This window comes from Lonchura striata, chromosome 1A, assembly GCF_050655825.1.
Source record: "Lonchura striata isolate lonStrDom1 chromosome 1A, ASM5065582v1, whole genome shotgun sequence".
Lineage (NCBI taxonomy): Eukaryota > Metazoa > Chordata > Aves > Passeriformes > Estrildidae > Lonchura > Lonchura striata.
In genome coordinates, this window is record NC_140741.1 from 75288004 (window position 1) to 75306039 (window position 18036).

Here is an 18036-nt window from a genome sequence, read left to right on the forward strand (position 1 = left end):
AGGAAAAAAAAAAAAGGCAAAACCAAAACAGCATCAGGCTGAGCTATGCTAGAATTCCCTGAAACTGGGTTTGGAATGTGGGGAGTGCTGGTTCTTCCCCAGTCCTTGTGCAGAGCTGTGGGGGTGGTTTTATCCTGAGGTTATTCTAGCCTCAGATCATGTTGACCTCCTGCTTCAGAACACAAATAATATATTTGTTTATATTATTTGTTTATATGGTTTATATGTTATTTATATGGTTTATAGACTTATATTAATATATACTTAATTTTGTTTATAATTTTTTATTTATCTATAAATATATATTTATTTGTTTCTCTATCTATAGAGATATATCTATATATCTATGTCTAAAATCTATCTTATTTAATATAATAAATTCCATAATTAAACATTTATAATATATTTATTAATATTTATGATAAAGAATATATTGTTCCAGGCCCTTTGCATGCCTGCTGCAATTCAAGGTGTAATTCACAAGGAGGGGACACTGCTACTTCCCCGTTGAATGTCACTGTCATAAGTTTGTACTTGCTGAAATTGCTGTTCTCTCTGGGTGGGGATTCTCTCCAAGCTGAAATGTGATGGTTTTGGTTGCTGAGGGCTTTGAGCTCCCTGGGTGTAGCCTGGCCCTGGTCACCACTGGGTGCTGGTGTGGAAAACAGATTTATCAGGAGTGGGAGCTGCTGCAAATGGCAGGAGGGCCAACAGTTGGAATATTCCACAGAGCTTCAGCAAATATCTGATGGAAAACTCCCTCAGTGAGCTGTTAAGCTGATCGTGATCACAGAACTATTTCCATGTGGGAATACAGGAATAGTTGAGTCTTTCCATGTCAGAGAAAGGTTTATTGTAGGAATGTGTCTTTTGTTGATGGAGCAAACAAGTTTCTTTTTGGCTCCTTAAAAAGGAAAAAAAGCTTAGAAGATTTTCTCTTCAATTTGGTTAAAAGACACTTCGTAGGACTTTGGGGACTTCACCTTAAGCTTAAGGATAGTTAATTGGACAGGAGATAAAAAGTTTCACCTAAGCAATTTTTTAGAAAAAGAAGAGAACAAAAGAAGTTAATGGCTTTTTTAAAGTGGTTTAGTAGGAGTAAGAACCTTTTGCTTCGACTTTGCTTTTGTCTGTAAAGAGCTTTTTTATTTTTGCCTTTTATTAAAACTTTTTGTTTCCAGCACTGTCACAAGAGCCATCCTGCTTCTTTTATGCCACCTGAGGTAGCTGAGCTATCAAGGGTATGATGCTTATCTCTGAGAGCTGATAAGACCAGGCTCAAAAAGAGAAGCAGCATTAGTTTATGGTGTGGAAGCGAAGAGCTGTGTAAATGTGAGAATGTGTTTGTGCAGAACTCCTCTGACACCTCCCTGTTCTCTCTGCAGCTGCTGTTAGTGCTTTGGCAAAGTTTGGGGCACAGAATGAGAATCTGCTTCCCAGCATCCTGGTGCTGCTGCAGAGGTGAGTGGGGCTGGCTGAGCCTGTGGTGACACTGGTGGCCTGCAGGCAAGGTCACAGCGGGCTGGGACTGGCACCGAGGTTGGCAGTCCCAGCTGGGCACTGGGAAAATGCTTCTCCCACCTTGCCTGCACGGCTGGAGGAAGAGGAGAGATGGAAGGAAGGATCACGAGGAAGTGAAGGATGGGATTAGTCATGGAAACGTGGGATGGTAATTTGGCCTGAGGACGTTGCTCAGGGGTAATAAATCACAGAGCCATTGACTGCTTTGGGTTGGAAGAGCTTAAAACTCACCCAGTGCCACCCCTGCCATGGCAAGGCTCCTTCCACTGTGCCAGGCTGCTCCCAGCCCCATCCAGCCTGGCCTTGGATCTGCCAGGGATCCACCACAGCTGCCAAGGCTTCCCCATTTCTTACATCCAGCCTAAATCTCTTTTGGTTTGAAGCTGTTCCCTCTTGTCCTATCAATATCTGCCCATATAAAAAGTCACCCTCCCCCTACAGAGCTTTTCTACACGTGAGCATTTTTAACACCCCTTGAAGCAAGAAAATTCCTATCCAGGTTCCTCAGAAATAACATTTGTGTTTCCAGAGTTGTGTGCTCCTGTGTCACAGGTTCATGTTTCTTCTTAAGACATGCGGTGTTAATGACTTAATTGAGATTAAACCAACTCATGTGCTGTGCAAACCCACTTTTGCACAATTTGAAAACCTCTGGAGGGAGCTCTGACTGTCACTGCGGTACCAAAGGCAGTTTTCTCAGTGCCATTTTTAGCTCAGCTCTCTGATGTCCAGAGCTGGCTGACCTTGTCCCCTTGTCCCCAAACAGGTGCATGATGGACAGCGATGACGAAGTCAGGGACAGGGCAACGTTCTACTTGAATGTCCTGCAGCAGAGACAGCTGGCCCTGAACGCTGCCTACATTTTTAATGGTCAGTGAGAGGAAGGAAACCACTCAGAGCTGTTAATTCACGTGGTTTTTTCTGGCATTAGCACTTCCATGCCATGCTTGTGCTGAGATTGGAAGATTTAGCAATCTAAACCTGTCCAACCTGGCCTTGGACATTCCCAGGGATCCAGGAGCAGCCACAGCTGCTCTGAGAATCCTAAATAATCAAAATTTGGGAAGCATGGTGTGGGAAATGGAGTCAGGAGTATGACCTGGCTTTCATTTCTTGATTTTTGCTCCATCTTTTCCAATCCAAAACAAGGATGAGGGTTGGTTATAAAAACACTTTATATCTGTGATTGAAAATTCATATGAGCAGAGGATTTAATTAATCCATGTAAAACTCTTGGGAATTAACTGTTTAGACTTGGCAATTTTGTGTCATCTTCAGAGCAGCTTTTTTTCTGCTTTGCTTGTTTTGTGTGTCCTGTGGATCAGCAGTGCCTGGGGCAGTTCCAGCTCTTAAAATGGAATTTTTCTGCCTTTCTGCTCTGCAGGGCTGACAGTCTCTGTTCCTGGGATGGAGAAGGCCCTGCACCAGTACACACTGGAGCCCTCAGAGAAACCCTTTGACATGAAAACAGTTCCCCTGGCTACAGCTCCCATTGTTGAACAGAAAGCAGGTAACACCCACACTGATGGCAAGGGGCTGAGGCAAGGCTCAGAGCCTTGTTAGCAGGGCAAATCGCTGCATAATCAGCATTTATTGGATCCCAGCCTTTGGAAAAAGGCATTCCAGGAGCTCTCAGTCACTTCTCTGCATGTCCTTGCACAATTCTTGAGCATCTTCACTTAGCAGAACCAGCTTTGGGGTTCTTTGGTTTTTTTCCCCTTTTCTCTTTTTTTTTTTTTTTTTTTTTGTTTGGTTTGGTTTTGTTTGTGTGTGGTTTATTCCTCATAAGTCAGACTTATTTTCTTCTATTTTCAACCCAGTATTTCCACACCAAAAAAAAAAAAAAAAAAAAAAAAAAAAAAAAAGAGATATTTCAGTGTGTGATGCTGGCAGTGGTTAGCAGCAAGATGTGAGAAACATATAGGGAATATAATAAATATAAGGAAGATACTATAAGGAAGACAATATAAGGAATATGTAGTGGAGACTTAATAGCATTTAAACCTTCTGCATGGTTTAGTTGAGACAGAGCACAAAGTCTGTGCTTTTTTTCTCCACAGAGGTTGCCCTGGTGCCCAGCAAACCTGAGAAAGTGGCTCCTACACGCCAGGATATATTTCAAGGTAGGAGGCATCAATGGCTGTCCAGAACTCTCTAGGAGAGTTTCCTCTCAATCCTGAAATCAGTCAATCTGCCTGAAACAGCAAAATACTGTAAAATGCCATTTTTAGATCCTTTCCCAAAGCTTCATTCCTGGCAAAGTTTTAGTGCCCCGTGGAATGGGATTTGTGGGTACAGCGAGGAGGGAAGGAAGAAATAACTTCCATTGTCTGTTTTCAGAATTGTGCTGGAGTCTTTCCACCCCAAACATTGGGATTTTTGTTAATTGTGTGGTCAATGATAGGGACAGAGTCAGATTTCAGGAAGTATTGGAGGAAATAAAGGCTCCTTCTGGAGAGAGCTGGGAATTCTCCCCTGGAGAAGGGAAGGATCCAGGGAAAGCTTCCAGCACATTCCAGGGGCTCCAGGAGAGCTGCAGAGGGACTGGGGACAAGGATGGAGGGACAGGACCCAGGGAATGGCTCCCACTGCCAGAGGGCAGCCATGGATGGGAGATTGGGAATGAGGAATTCCTGGCTGGGCTGGGATTGCCAGAGCAGCTGGGGCTGCCCTGGATCCCTGGATTGTCCAAGGAAAGGCTGGACACTGGGGCTGGAGCAGCCTGGGACAGTGGGAGATGTCCAGGGAGTGAAACTAAATTATCCTTGGATTTCCCTTCCAACCCAGACTATTCTGAGATTCTCTGAAGTGTTGAATGATAGCAGGATCAGAGCCTGTCCCTGCTGATCTTTTCCTTCCTGCACAGAACAACTGGCAGCCATCCCAGAATTTAAGGGCCTGGGTCCTTTGTTCAAATCCTCGGAGCCAGTGCAGCTCACAGAAGCAGAAACAGAGTATTTTGTTCGCTGCATCAAACACGTCTTCCCCACCCACATCGTTTTCCAGGTGAGACAACCCAGCCCCTTTTTCCAGGCCCCAGCAGGATTTGGCAGAATTGATCAAAACACAGGAAATTTGCTGCGTGCCGCGGAGGATTTTAGCTGATTTTGGAGGGGAGAGTTCTGTGGATGAGGAAGTGTTTGCAAGTCCTTTTCCCTGTGTTTGCTGCTGCAGTTCGACTGCACAAACACCCTGAACGATCAGCTCCTGGAGAGAGTGTCGGTGCAGATGGAGCCATCAGATGGGTATGATGTGATCTGCTGCATCCCAGCTCCCAGCCTGGCCTACAACCAGCCTGGCATGTGCTACACCCTGGCCAGGATCCCCCAGGATGACCCCACTGCAGGTGAGAAATTGTGCCCCACAAATCCCTCCAATGAAGGTTTTGGGGAATGCCAGGAGTTGGGGGTGTGGGCTTTGGCTCGTCCTGAGCTCCTTGGATTTTTATTTCCTGCGTGCCTGGTGGTTTTAGTTTGAACTGGGTGGAAATACTAATTTTGTGTAGTGGTTTTGGTTTGTTATTTTGAGATTTTGTTAAATTTGAGATTTTTTTTTTGTTCATGTATTAAAGAGTATGGTGGCTTTTGGTGTTGGCTAGTTATTAATGTATTTACTTCTTGTGTGAGGTAGGATTAGGAGGAAGGTAAAGCAGGTTTTAAACTTTAAAAGGGTATAAAGAAAGACTTATTAACAGTAACTAAAAGAAACAGTAATAAGAATTAGAATCAAATGTTTAGAATGCTTTTTTACATGTACAGCTTCTCAGTAGTTCCACAAACTCTCAGTTACACAAAATCTGTTACATAATCAGTTCCATAGATACCTCCCATACAAAACCATCACAGTGTCTCACAAATGTCACAATCATTTTTAGCAAAATTATTTTTATAGGTAATCAGTGGTGTTGGAGGATTAAAAATGGGATAAGAGCATGCAGGTGATGGAAATTTGGATTAATGGCTTGAAATCAATGGAAGGAACACATTTAAAACCATGGATGTTTGCTAGTGTTCAAGAACAAAATCACTAAAAGGAAAATGCAGACAGAATAAAAATATTCCTAATTTGAGGCTTTATTTAATGGACTAATTAATTTTTTTCCTCTCTTTAGAGAATCAGAAACCACTAAAACATATAGGAGTGAGATTTTCTTGGATGTGAAACTTCCCTTTCTTTTCTTATTCTCACTTAAACACCACTGGGTTTGCAGTTACTTAACATGATTTACCAATGGAGTGGATTTTTAAGTTATTTTAATACCAGGGAAGATTAGAAATAATCTGAATTTGCTAAACTGTTGGTTTGGATGACATTCTTGTGGAATTTTTCCTAGTGGCTGCTGCTGGATTTCATGGCAGCATTTGGAATCAGTGATTTGTTACCCCTGGAACTCTCCTGAGCTCCTCCTTCGGCCTTTATTTTAAAATCAAAGGAAAAAATGATATTAAAATGCTCTGACCCGGCCACATCTATATTCCTGAGGGAAAACTGATGGGTATTGCAGTCTGTTTTTGGGAAGAGAGGGCTGCAGCTGAGGGATCTTCCCCACTTATGCAGGATTTCTGTCTCTTCCCAGTCGCTTGTACCTTCAGCTGCACCATGAAGTTCACGGTGCGGGACTGCGACCCCAGCACGGGGGTGCCAGAAGAGGATGGCTATGAGGATGAGTATGTGGTGAGTCCAGGATTTGTTCCCCATTCCCCATTCTCACTAATTTTGGGATAAATGTCACCATTGGGTCAAGTTTCCTCTCAATCCTGAAATCAGTCAATCTGCCTGAAACAGCAAAATACTGTAAAATGCCATTTTTAGATCCTTCCCCAAAGCTTCATTCCTGGCAAAGTTTTAGTGCCCCGTGGAATGGGATTTGTGGGGACAGAAAGGAGGGAAGGAAGAAATAACTTCCATTGTCTTGTTTTCAGAATTGTGCTGGAGTCTTTCCACCCCGAACATTGGGATTTTTGTTAATTGTGTGGTCAATGATAGGGACAGAGTCAGATTTCAGGAAGTATTGGAGGAAATAAAGGCTCCTTCTGGAGAGAGCTGGGAATTCTCCCCTGGAGAAGGGAAGGATCCAGGGAGAGCTTCCAGCAATTCCAGGGGCTCCAGGAGAGCTGCAGAGGGACTGGGGACAAGGATGGAGGGACAGGAGCCAGGGAATGGCTCCCACTGCCAGAGGGCAGCCAGGGATGGGATCTTGGGAATGAGGAATTCCTGGCTGGGCTGGGATTGCCAGAGCAGCTGGACCTGCCCCTGGATCCTGCAATGTCCCAGGAAAGGTTGGACACTGGGGCTGGAGCAGCCTGCGACAGTGGGAGGTGTCCCTGCCATGGATGGGGTGGCAGTGGATCATCTTGAAGATCCTTCCAACCCAAACCATCCTGGAATTCCATGGATTCTGAGGAAGTCTCTCCATGGAAGAAGCCCAGGACGGGCTGTAGAGGCTTTGACCCATCAAGTGATAACTTCATTTTCTGCTCTCCCTCAGTCTCACTGATGATTTGTATAAATATTTTTAAGGTTTACAGATGAACAAATAAATACTATTTATTTATTCATCATAAATACTCTTTCCCCTCTTAAACAAGTAATATTTCCCCACAAATAACCATAAATACTATTTCCCCTCTTTTTAGAAGCTATTATGATATGGTTCTCCTGGAATTAAAAGCAGGCATTGTCTTGCCAAAATGCTGTAGGCTCTTTTTCCCTTTCCAAGGTGAGGATTACTTCCATAACTGGCCTGAAAATTTCCATTTTTTTCTTCCCAGTTGGAAGACTTGGAGGTGACAGTGTCTGATCATATCCAGAAGGTTTTAAAGCCCAACTTTGCAGCTGCCTGGGAAGAGGTGGGAGATGACTTTGAGAAAGAAGAAACCTTTGCACTCAGTTCCATCAAAACCCTGGATGGTGAGAAAATCCCTCATTTATTGATCACTCACCTGCCACACTGGGGTTTTATTTAGTGTAATAAATAATTACCTGGAATGATTTTCTTCTTCAATTTCTGAATGCAGAGGCTGTCAATAACATCATCAAGTTCCTGGGCATGCAGCCCTGTGAGAGGTCAGATAAAGTGCCAGAAAACAAAAATTCTCACACCCTCTACTTGGCTGGTAAGTGTTCCTGCTGCTGAATTTCATGTTTCCATGTCCCCACAGATTTTTATAAATGAAGGGAAATGGTTTAAGAGATCCTGCTGTTATTTTGGGAGTTTTTTCTCTGTAGAAAGGAGGTTTTTTTCTCTGAAGTGACCCAGTGTGTTGAATGCAGCTGGTCCTATCGTGGATATTTCTGATGTGCTCAGGCCAAAAACTCTTGGAATGAGGGAATTCCACCTTTGGGAATGGTGGAGAATCTCTGATTTGGGAACTTCCAGAGCAGACAGAATTAAATCCCTTAAATGCCTGAGCTTACCTCAGAAGGATGATTTTGGGAGGGTCTTGTTCTCACGTTTCTGTCGCTAAAGACACATCCTGAGTTTCCCTGCAGCACCCACAACTTCTTCTAGAATCATGGAATGGTTGAGGTTGGAAAAGTCCTCTGAGGTTGAGTCCAGACATTGCCACCACTGCCCCACGTCCCCAAGTGCCACATCCACAGGGCTTTAAATCCCTCCAGGGATGGGGACTCCACCCCTGCCCTGGGCAGCTGTGCCAGGGCTGGACAACCCTTTCCATGAAGGAATTCCCCAAAATCCCCCCCGAGGCTGCCCTGGCCCAGCCTGAGGCCGTTCCCTCTGCTCCTGTCCCTGTTCCCTGGAGCACAGCCCGACCCCCCGGCTGTCCCCTCCTGGCAGGGACTTGTGCAGAGCCACAAGGTCCCCCTGAGCCTCCTTGGCTCCAGGCTCAGCCCCTTCCCAGCTCCCTCAGCCCCTCCAGACCATTCCCAGCTCCGTTCCCTTCCTTGGACACTCTCCAGCCCTTCCAGGTCTCTCCTGTCCAGGGCTGTCCCCAGAACTCCAGGGTGTCCCTCAGGGGACATTCCCTGCCCTGCAGCTGTGCCCACACCGGGGCTGGCACAGCCCAGGGGCCACTGGCCTCTTGCCCACCTGGGGATGTCACCAGCACCCCCAGGACCTGTCCCAGCTTTCCAACCTGGAGCATTCCATGAGGTTGTGACCCACATGCAGAACATGGATGAGGACTAAAGCTGCCCTGCCCCGGGTCAGGACTGGATCCCCGAGCCTTTCCAAAGTGACCTCTCCGTGTTGCTTTGTCCCAGGTGTGTACAGAGGTGGCTGTGACGTGCTGGTCAGGTCCCGGCTGGCACTTGGGGACGGTGTGACCATGCAGGTGACAGTCAGGAGCAAGGACGAGACGTCCGTCGATGTCATCCTGGCTTCCGTGGGCTGAGAGTCCCAGCAGTGCAATTCCTGGGATTGCCCCTTTTTCCTGGCTGTCCTTCTGCATGTCGTTTTTATTCCTCGATTTGGGAAATCTTTTCTATGATGTTCATTAGTGGCTGGCTGGTACTGAGCCATTCCCATGTCCCTTCCCTCGTTGTCACACCATTCCTACCTAACTTATGGCATCTCAACCAGGGAAGAGGAAAGATGTGAGAAAACAGAATCAGATTTTTGTCAAAATTGCTTTTTATTAACAGAAAATAAACACTGGTTCAAGTGGTGGAATTCATATGAATTACTGTTAATAAAATAGAAAGTTTTGTTCTTATTCTCTCTGCTCCAGTACAGAAAAAATATCCCATAATGATTGTTTATTAAGCAAAAACCCCTTATTCCTAAAGGGATGCTATTAAATTCCCAACATGAACAGTTAAAAACCACCCCAAACCTCCAAATCTGCAGTATTTTTGTGACTGGCTCTTCTTCCACACAGAAAAATCAATGTACAGAGGGAGATTAAACTCCATCTCTTGAGGCAGATTCAATCCTCTGAGCTTTATGTCAGGTAATAACCAAACCTCAGGGCAGCCTTTTCCTGGGTTCAGATTGGGAAAAACCCCACATGGAAAACTGGGAAGGGAAGGGAGATGGAGGGATTTTGTAAGGGAACGTCTTCCTCTCCCTGCTGATGAAATAGTTATTTCTTCCCAAGTCAGGGTGATGAAGGAAGTAAGAAATCTGATTTCATGTTAATTTAAACCTCTGCCTCTCTAAATAGAGAGTTAAGCTGGGCAAGAAGGTGAGTGCAGGGCTGGAAAAGCTGCCAGCATCCTGCTTTTCCCCTCATTTTTCCAGCTGTCCAAGGATTTAACTCAATTTGGCAGCCCAGGGTGAGGGTGTGAGCGCAGTGTTGGATTTGGGAGAGAAAAATCTATGTTTTTTCCTGCCCCCAAAGCCTGACTCTAAGCAAAAAGTGAGACCTGAGCTGCAGCAGCTCAGAAGGAGTTGATGAAGTTCAGATAGGCATTCAGAAATCCCATGGGATCCTCCAGCTGGGGATAGTGGCTGATGTGGTCATCCAGCACGGACACTGTGGACGTGGGAAGCACCTTCCTGGTGGGAGAACAGAGCAAGGCTTAAGCACAGGAATTGCTGCAGGCTCAGCCCTCTTGCACAGCCAGGATCCTGCCCATTTTTGGGATAAAGCCTGGAACAGCTCCATCTGATCCCTTCCAAGTGCTGGATTTCCTTCAGGTTAGTTTGGAGGAGGAGAGTTCCTCAGGAAACACATCTCCCCTGTGTGGTTTTAAAATGGATCGTGACTGAAAATCCCGATTTTGGTGCCTAAAATGCAGAACCAATTTCCAAACTGCTCTGACTGAACCACTGGGCTGTGCAGGTGCCAGTGGGAATTAAAACCAGCCTCCTTGAGGATGGAATTGAAGGAATAGCCAGGCAAAATATCCCTTGGAATGAAGCCCCAGCTGCACATTCCCACTTTTGTCTTACTTGTAAAGCTGGAGGAACTCTGGGTGTGGATTCACAGGGTCCAGGGGCCCGTAGATGAGATGCACTGCAAGGGAAGCACAGACAGAGCTTTTATATCCATAAATTAATGGATTCATTAATTAGAGCATCCCCAGGGAGACCTGCAGGAGTGTTCCCTCCTCATGCAAAGCTTGGGAAGCTTCCAGTGGAGCACTGAACAAAACAGCTCTGAATGGGCTTTTGCTGGGCTGCCTTGGGGTCAATCCAGCCTCCAACCCCCAAATTTTCCCCTGGTTGCAACTTTTTGGGCTTGAAAAGCTCCTCAACTTCCCTGGAGCAGCACTTGGAGAACCAGCTGTGAACCAGGGCACATTATCTCTGCTGCGAAACTGGGTTTGAGCTCAGAATAACGAGAGGCTGATGGGTGGAAGGGAGCCTGGAAGTGAGGGGGACAATTCCCAAAAATCCCAAGCAGTAAAGGGATGGATTCCTACTCACGTGGGACCGAGGTAGACATCAAAGCCCCAACCCAGCGCTCTCTGTGCTTCTTTCTCTGGTTTATGTACTGCAAAATACTGAAGGAAGGAAGGAAAAGTCCTTGTTACGCAATGATGCTGCCCAGCCTGGGATTTGCTCCCAGGGCAGATGAGATCCAGGTGGGATCTGCATCTCCTGTGGGAATCCAGCACCACACCATCATCCCTGGGCTTGGGGACTCTGTTCTTCCACTGGGGGAAGGGGAGACAAGGAGCTGAACTCAACCACCAGCCCAAGAGCCTTCTAAAAGCCACAAACTGGAAGAAACACGTCCTTCCAAAATTGCCAAGCTGAAGATTCGGGATTGAGACTTTTGGGAGTGGCCCAGAAGGTTCAAATTTAGAGGCAAATCTCTCCTGGGACAATGCTGCTCCAAACCACTGACTGCCAAAGAAAAAAAAAATCCACATCTCGCATCCAACTCCAACCTTCATTTCCCTGCCCTGCATCATCCCGGAGAATCCCTACGCCACCATCACCCCCCAGCTCTTTCTTGGGATGTGATGTTGATCCCAGACTCCAAAAGCAGCAGCTGGAAGTTCTGGAGAGCCTGGCTGAGCTCCAGGAACCTCGGAGCAGGGGTGACATTCAGCTGATGCAGGAATTCAGGCCAAGGTACCTGTCCATAACGAGATTCCCGTCGTTATTCCGCACTGCCGTCCACATATCCCAGAATTCCGCCTGGGAGGGCTGCGTGTAGGGCCCAAAAACTGCTCTGAGCCTGGAAAAAAAATGGAATTTGGAGAGACACGGCAGCAGCTGTGTCAGGGAACCATTCAAAAACTACTCTAGGGCAAAAAATTCCAGCGCTTCCAGTTTGCACAGCAAAACTCTAAGTGCTAAGATGTCCCCCAGAAAAGTTGGGGATGGCCTGAAAGGGCTTTTTTGGGGAAAAAAGAAGAGGGTTTTTAACGCTGCTAAAAATACAAAAATCTGGTTGTGCAGAGGCTTTGTTGCCTCTGAAATGTGTAATTCCAGCATTTGTGGAGAGGAGGATTCCAGTGTCCAGGGAAAAGCTGTTCGGTTTATTTTTAAACGGAAGCACTTGGCCAGTGTGGAGAGGGAATGGTCCAGAGGTGAATCCCACCTCTCCAGGGCCAGGGAATCTGCTCCCTGCCAAATCCCTGATCTATGGAATCATGGAATGGTTTGGGTTGGAAAGAAATTTAAGGTTCATTCACTCAGGGACACCTCCCACTACCCTATGATGTCTCGGACACTTCCAGGCATCCAAGGGCATCCCCAGCTGCTCTGGGAATTCGATTCCAGGGTCTCCCGACCCTCCCAGCCAGGAATTCCTTCTCATTCCTGCATTTCCCCTTCCCCATTTGGTTCACATCCCTACGGATTGTGCCCAGCACCGCCGAGACCCGACTCACCCTCCGGAGAAGAAGAAGAAGTTCATCAAGCGCAGGAGGATGGGGGACAGCAACCCCCCATCCTTGAGGAGCTTTGGAAGAAGGGAGAAAAGGGGGGAGCACAACTCGGCATCGGACACACGGATAAATCCATGGAGAGCTTTTCCCACCACGCCCAGCCCAGACCCTTGAGGTGTCCATGGGGCGCGACAGCAGCGCTCCAAGGGGTGTTTAGCTGGGATTTTGGGATTCGGTATGGCTGGAGAGGGGAGCAGCTCACCTTCTGGATGAAGCGGGGGTAGTACGCTTCGGGAAAAATCCCTGGAAGGACATCAAAGGACGGAGCTGTAAGGCTGGAAGTGTTTTGCTGCACATCTCCCAGGTTGTCCCCTTTCACGGCCCAGGGAGCCCCAGGACTGCTGCTCCCAGTTAATTACAGCTCCTTGATTGCAATCCTTGGGATTTGGGGGATGGGGATGGGAAAGCCAATCCATCCCATGGACCCCCTTCCCATGGATCCCCATCCCATGGATTCCAATCCCATGGATCCCCTTCCTATGGATCTCCATCCCATGCATCCCCATCCCATAGATCTCCATCCCATGGATCCCCATCCCATGGATCCCCTTCCCATGGATTTCCATCCCATGGATCTCCATCCCATGGATCCCAATCCCATGGATCCCCTTCCTATGGATCTCCACCCCATGCATCCCCATCCCATGGATCTCCATCCCATGGATTCCCATCCCATGGATCCCCATCCCATGGATCTCCATCCCATGGATCCCAATCCCATGGATCCCCTTCCTATGGATCTCCATCCCATGCATCCCCATCCCATGGATCTCCATCCCATGGATCCCAATCCCATGGATCCCAATCCCATGGATCCCCATCCCATGGATCTCCATCCCATGCATCTCAATCCCATGGATCCCAATGCCATGGATCCCCATCCCATAGATCCCATCCCATGGATCTCCATCCCATCCCATGGATCCCAAACCCATGTATCCAAATCCCAAAATCCCACGGATCCCCATCCCATGGATCCCCATCCCATGGATCCCATCCCATGGATCTCCATCCCATCCCATGGATCCCAAACCCATGTATCCAAATCCCAAAATCCCACGGATCCCCATCCCACAGATCCCCATCCCACCCTGGACAAACCTCACCTCCGTTGGACAAACAGAGGCTGTTGATCAGGATGCTTCCAGTTTTGTTGCGCTCATACCTGGGGACAGCAGAGAAGAAGGTGAGACACGACCTGACCTCGCCGGGCTCTGAGAAACGACCCAGCAGGAGCTCAAATCGCGTCGGATCAGCTCCGTTCCCTTCGGGAATCGGGCGGACAGAAGCCTCGGGTGTGCCCTGAGACACCTCAGGCACAAGGAAAAGGGGATTCTGCGCCACGTCCTTCCACTTATCTGCTGGAAATCGTCTTGGTGGAGACACCAAAGGGCAGGAGGGGTGGCAGGGACCTGTGGAGCAGCTCCTGGGCCACCGTGTCCCCGTAGTCGTGGGACAGGAGGTTGATCCGCTGGTGCCGGAGCCCGAGGTGGCGCAGCAGCCCCTCCACAATGGTGGCCTGCTCGAAGATGGAGTAGCCATGGGGCCTCTAAAAAGTGGGAGAGGGGTCCCAGTGAGAGCCTGACCCAGCAGGAGCCCCCAGATTCCAGAATCAACGGCCCAAGGGAGGAACGTGGAATTATGGACTATGGAAAGCAGCAGCTTGTGAGCCCACACTCAGCACTTGGGATGTCCTGTGATGTCCACAAGGCCGTGGGAGCATTGTCCATGCTCCAGAGGGGTCGAGGTGCATTTTGGAATCCCATCAAACCTCGCTGAAGGTCCACCAGAAACCTTCCCTATCCCTTCCACTGTTGTAATGGCTTTTCCCTTTTCCAGAGGTAAACAGGAGGAGAAAAACCAATTTTTCTCCTGGGTGGCAAAAACCAATTTTCTGGAGCGCTGGGCCGAAAGCAACCATGAAAATCCTTATCCCGGGGTACTCACAGGCTTGTCACTGAATCCAAATCCGAGGAAATCCAGGGCAATCACCCGGTGGAAGCGCTGGGTCAGCCCTTCCCAGATCTGGGAAGGGGAGAAATGCATTGAAAAAGCATCCAGCGGGAGCAGAGGATGGAAACATCTGCAGTGATGAGCAGCCATGGATGGACGTGCTCCTCCCCACCATCCCAGGAGAACATTCCAGCTCCAAGAAAACAGCAGCAGGTCAAAATTTCCCCAATAAACAGCCACACCATCCCCCAAAAAAGCCAAGGAATTTTGGCTGTTTTCCTGGACTGTAGGATGTGGAAAGAGCTTGGATTTCACACTGGGAGAAGAACAAGGTGAGATCCTGGAGCACGGTGGTACCTCCAGGAGAAATCAGGAATTCTCTGGAGCGTAGCCCACCCTTGCTGTGCTGCCCGCTCACCCCCAGGAGGTGAAAATCCTGGGATTTGCTGTCAGATTCCAAGCCCCTCACCTTGCTCCAGTCGTAGCTGGACGTTGGGAAGCCGTGCAGGAGCACGACGACGTCAGAGCTGCCGACGGCGCCGCTGGAATCTGTGGGGAGAGCGGGACACCTCGGAGTCAGCTCTTCCCAAAAATTCCTCCCTTCTAGGACAGGAACTGCTCCCTTCTAGAACGGGAATTGAGTCCATCCCACTGGGAATCCACCTCTCCCTCTGCTCCCCAAAACCGAGGATGGGTTTGAGTCCTACCACAACTTCCCTTGGGAAACCTCACCAGCTCCATGGATTTTAAATCAATTGATAGAGGGATTTAATTAGCCCAAATGAATTCCAGCAGCCTCTGTGCTGCTGCAAAAAGGGTTTCCAGTGTCTTTTCCATGTTGGCATCCATTGGAGGATCCTGGGATCCTTCCCACCAAGGCACAAGAACCAACTTTCCCCAGTGAAACGTTCCGATCCATCCCCGGCCGATCCGGGACGGCAAAAACCGGGTGGGATTTGTCACCACCTGGCTGGGGTTTAGGAATGTCCCCGTGGCCACCAAGGGATGGATGGACTCTGTCACCTCTGTAGAAGATGTTGAGGTCCTTGTAGGTGAAGAAGCTTCCAGAGGATTTCCAGGAGCGGAGCGCCGGGGAAAGCTGGGGGGGTGGGATGTGCAGGTAGACGGCGAGGAGGGGCACGCCCAGCAGCCCCACCTGCAGCCACCACTCCTTCATCCTGCGGGACACGGCCGGGACACCGGGGTCACCCCGCAACTCCTGAGCTGCCTCTGAGCTCACCAGGTCTGGAGAAACCGCATCCGTGGCCCCAAAGCTCCCCCATTCCCAGAACCCACCTTCATGGCCCCAAAACTCCTCCATTCCCATAACTTCCATGGCCCCAAAACTCCCCCATTCCCAGAACCCACATCCATGGCCCCAAAACTTCCCCATTCCCAGAACTTCCATGGCCCCAAAACTCCCCCAGTCCCATAACCCACATCCATGGCCCCAAAACTCCCCCATTCCCAGAACTTCCATGGCCCCAAAACTTCCCCATTCCCAGAACCTCCATGGTCCCAAAACTCCCCCATTCCCAGAACTTCCATGGCCCCAAAACTTCCCCATTCCCAGAACCTCCATGGTCCCAAAACTCCCCCATTCCCAGAACGTCCATGGCCCCAAAACTCCCCCATTCCCATAACCCATATCCATGGTCCCAAAACTCCCCCATTCCTAGAACCCACCTCCATGGCCCCAAAACTTCCACATTCCCATAACTTCTATGGCCCTAAAACTTCCCCATTCCCAGAACTTCCATGGCCCCAAAACTCCCCCAGTCCCATAACCCACATCCATGGTCCCAAAACTTCTCCATTCCCAGAATGTCCATGTCCCCAAAACTCCTCTATTCCTATAACTTCCATGGCCCCAAAACTTCCCCATTCCCAGACCCACATCCATGTCCCCAAAACTCCTCCATTCCTATAACCCACATCCATGGCCCCAAAATTTTCACATTCCCATAACTTCTATGGCCCTAAAACTTCCTCATTCCCAGACCCACATCCATGGCCCCAAAACTCCTCCATTCCCATAACTTCCATGGCCCCAAAACTCCCCCATTCCCAGAACCTCCATGTCCCCAAAACTCCCCCATTCCCAGAACCTCCATGTCCCTAAAACTCCCCCATTCCCAGACCCACATCCATGTCCCCAAAACTCCTCCAATCCTATAACCCACATCCATGTCCCCAAAACTCCTCCAATCCTATAACCCACATCCATGTCCCCAAAACTCCCCCAATCCTATAACCCACCTCCATGTCCCTAAAACTCCCCCATTCCCATAATCCGCCCATCCCCAGGGTAGCAGGTCCAGCAGACATTTGGGGTCTGAGAGGGAAGGTCAGTCTCGTTTGGGCTCTGAGGGGGATTGGTGGGGCCATTTGGGATTTGAGGGGGAACAGTGGTCCTCTTTGGGGTCTGAGGGAGACTGTGGGGCCGTTTGGGGTCTGAGGGGAACATGGGGTCATTGGAAGGCTCTTTAGGGGTCTGAAGGGGGTTGTGGACTTGTGGGGTTTAGGTGGAGGGGGGCATGACCCCACTAAGTGTCCACAGGGGACCCTGGGGTCACTGGGGGGACTTGAGGGCCATGGGCTCTTTAGGGGTCATGGGCTAATTGGGGGACCCTGGGGTCAGTGGGGTCACTTGAGGGGTGATGGGCTCATTAAGGGGGGCGGGTGTTAATTGGGGGGCCCTGGGGTCATTGGAGGGACTTGAGGGGTGATGGGCTCATTAAGGGGAGCGTGGGTTAATTGGGGGGCCCTGGAGTCAGTGGGGGGACTTGAGAGCCATGGGCTCATTAGGGGGCTACGGGCTAATTGGGGGACCACGGGGTCACTGGGGGGACTTGAGGGGCCATGGGCTCATTAGGGGTCATGGGCTAATTGGGGGACCCTGGGGTCACTGGGGGGACTTGAGAGGTGATGGGCTCATTAAGGGGAGCGTGGGTTAATTGGGGGGCCCTGGGGTCAGTGGGGGGACTTGAGGGCCATGGGTTCATTAGGGGGCTGTGGGCTAATTATGGGGCCCTGGGGTCAGTGGGGGGACTTGAGGGGCCATGGGCTCATTAGGGGGCCGTGAGCTAATTGGGGGACCCTGGGGTCACTTGAGGGGTGATGGGCTCATTAGGAGGCCATGGGCTAATTGGGGGGCCCTGGGGTCACTGGTGGGACTTGAGGGTCCATGGGCTCATTAGGGGTCCATGGGCTAATTGGGGGTCCTGAGGGGGCCCTGGGGTCACTGTGGGTGGGGGGGTCAGGGGGGCCGTGACCCCAAAGGGGTTCAGGGACTCAGTGGCAGTCAAAGGGAGGGGCCACACCCACCGGAGCGGCCACGCCCACCGAGGGGCCACACCCACCCAAGCCACGCCCACCGACCGCGCGCGAAACCCCGCCCCTCCTCAGGCCACGCCCCCTGGCGGGGCGGAGCCTCCGCGCGCGCTCCCGGGGGGGGCGTGGCCGCGGCCGCGCGCGCGCCGCTCTCACCTGCGCTCCGGCGCGGCCGCGCGCCGCCCTCGCGCTCTCCCGGCGGGGGCGGGGCCTGGGCCGGAGGGGCGTGGCTTCCTCCCCGCGCCTGCGCAGCACACGCCCCGCGTCTCCCCTTTCCCCCCTTCCCGCCCGCCGCGTCCCTCCCGTTGCCGGGCGACGCGCGCGCTCCCTGCCGCGCGGGCTCTGATTGGCTGCGGGCGGGGCGGGCGGCCAATGGCGGCGGGCGTAGTTGCGGGGTGGGGCGGGAGGCGGGAGCGCGGC

At 50.2% G+C, this 18036-nt stretch overlaps 2 protein-coding genes across 2 annotated transcripts in view; one reads left to right on the forward strand and one right to left on the reverse strand.

Annotated features, from left to right (window-relative positions):
• The window catches only part of COPG2 (coat protein complex I subunit gamma 2), a 27663-nt gene extending 18354 nt beyond the window's left edge, over nucleotides 1–9309 (forward strand). Inside the window, exons 15-24 of the mRNA XM_077783717.2 lie at nucleotides 1386–1461; nucleotides 2288–2391; nucleotides 2906–3031; nucleotides 3582–3644; nucleotides 4388–4527; nucleotides 4696–4867; nucleotides 6098–6195; nucleotides 7293–7431; nucleotides 7539–7637; nucleotides 8746–9309. Coding sequence (XP_077639843.2) covers nucleotides 1386–1461; nucleotides 2288–2391; nucleotides 2906–3031; nucleotides 3582–3644; nucleotides 4388–4527; nucleotides 4696–4867; nucleotides 6098–6195; nucleotides 7293–7431; nucleotides 7539–7637; nucleotides 8746–8876 — 1148 coding nt within the window. The 3' untranslated portion in view covers nucleotides 8877–9309. The remainder of the gene's footprint in view (nucleotides 1–1385; nucleotides 1462–2287; nucleotides 2392–2905; nucleotides 3032–3581; nucleotides 3645–4387; nucleotides 4528–4695; nucleotides 4868–6097; nucleotides 6196–7292; nucleotides 7432–7538; nucleotides 7638–8745) is intronic.
• On the reverse strand, nucleotides 9093–17809 carry MEST (mesoderm specific transcript). Its single transcript, XM_021545760.4, has 12 exons — nucleotides 17773–17809; nucleotides 15307–15461; nucleotides 14753–14832; nucleotides 14278–14355; nucleotides 13743–13879; nucleotides 13437–13495; nucleotides 12533–12573; nucleotides 12274–12344; nucleotides 11514–11615; nucleotides 10856–10932; nucleotides 10379–10442; nucleotides 9093–9982 (listed from the first exon to the last, which is right to left on the reverse strand). The coding sequence occupies exons 2-12, from the start codon at nucleotides 15458–15460 to the stop codon at nucleotides 9865–9867; spliced, it is 981 nt and encodes a 326-aa protein (XP_021401435.2). The 5' UTR covers nucleotide 15461; nucleotides 17773–17809; the 3' UTR covers nucleotides 9093–9864.
• Nucleotides 17810–18036: the final 227 nt, after the last annotated feature.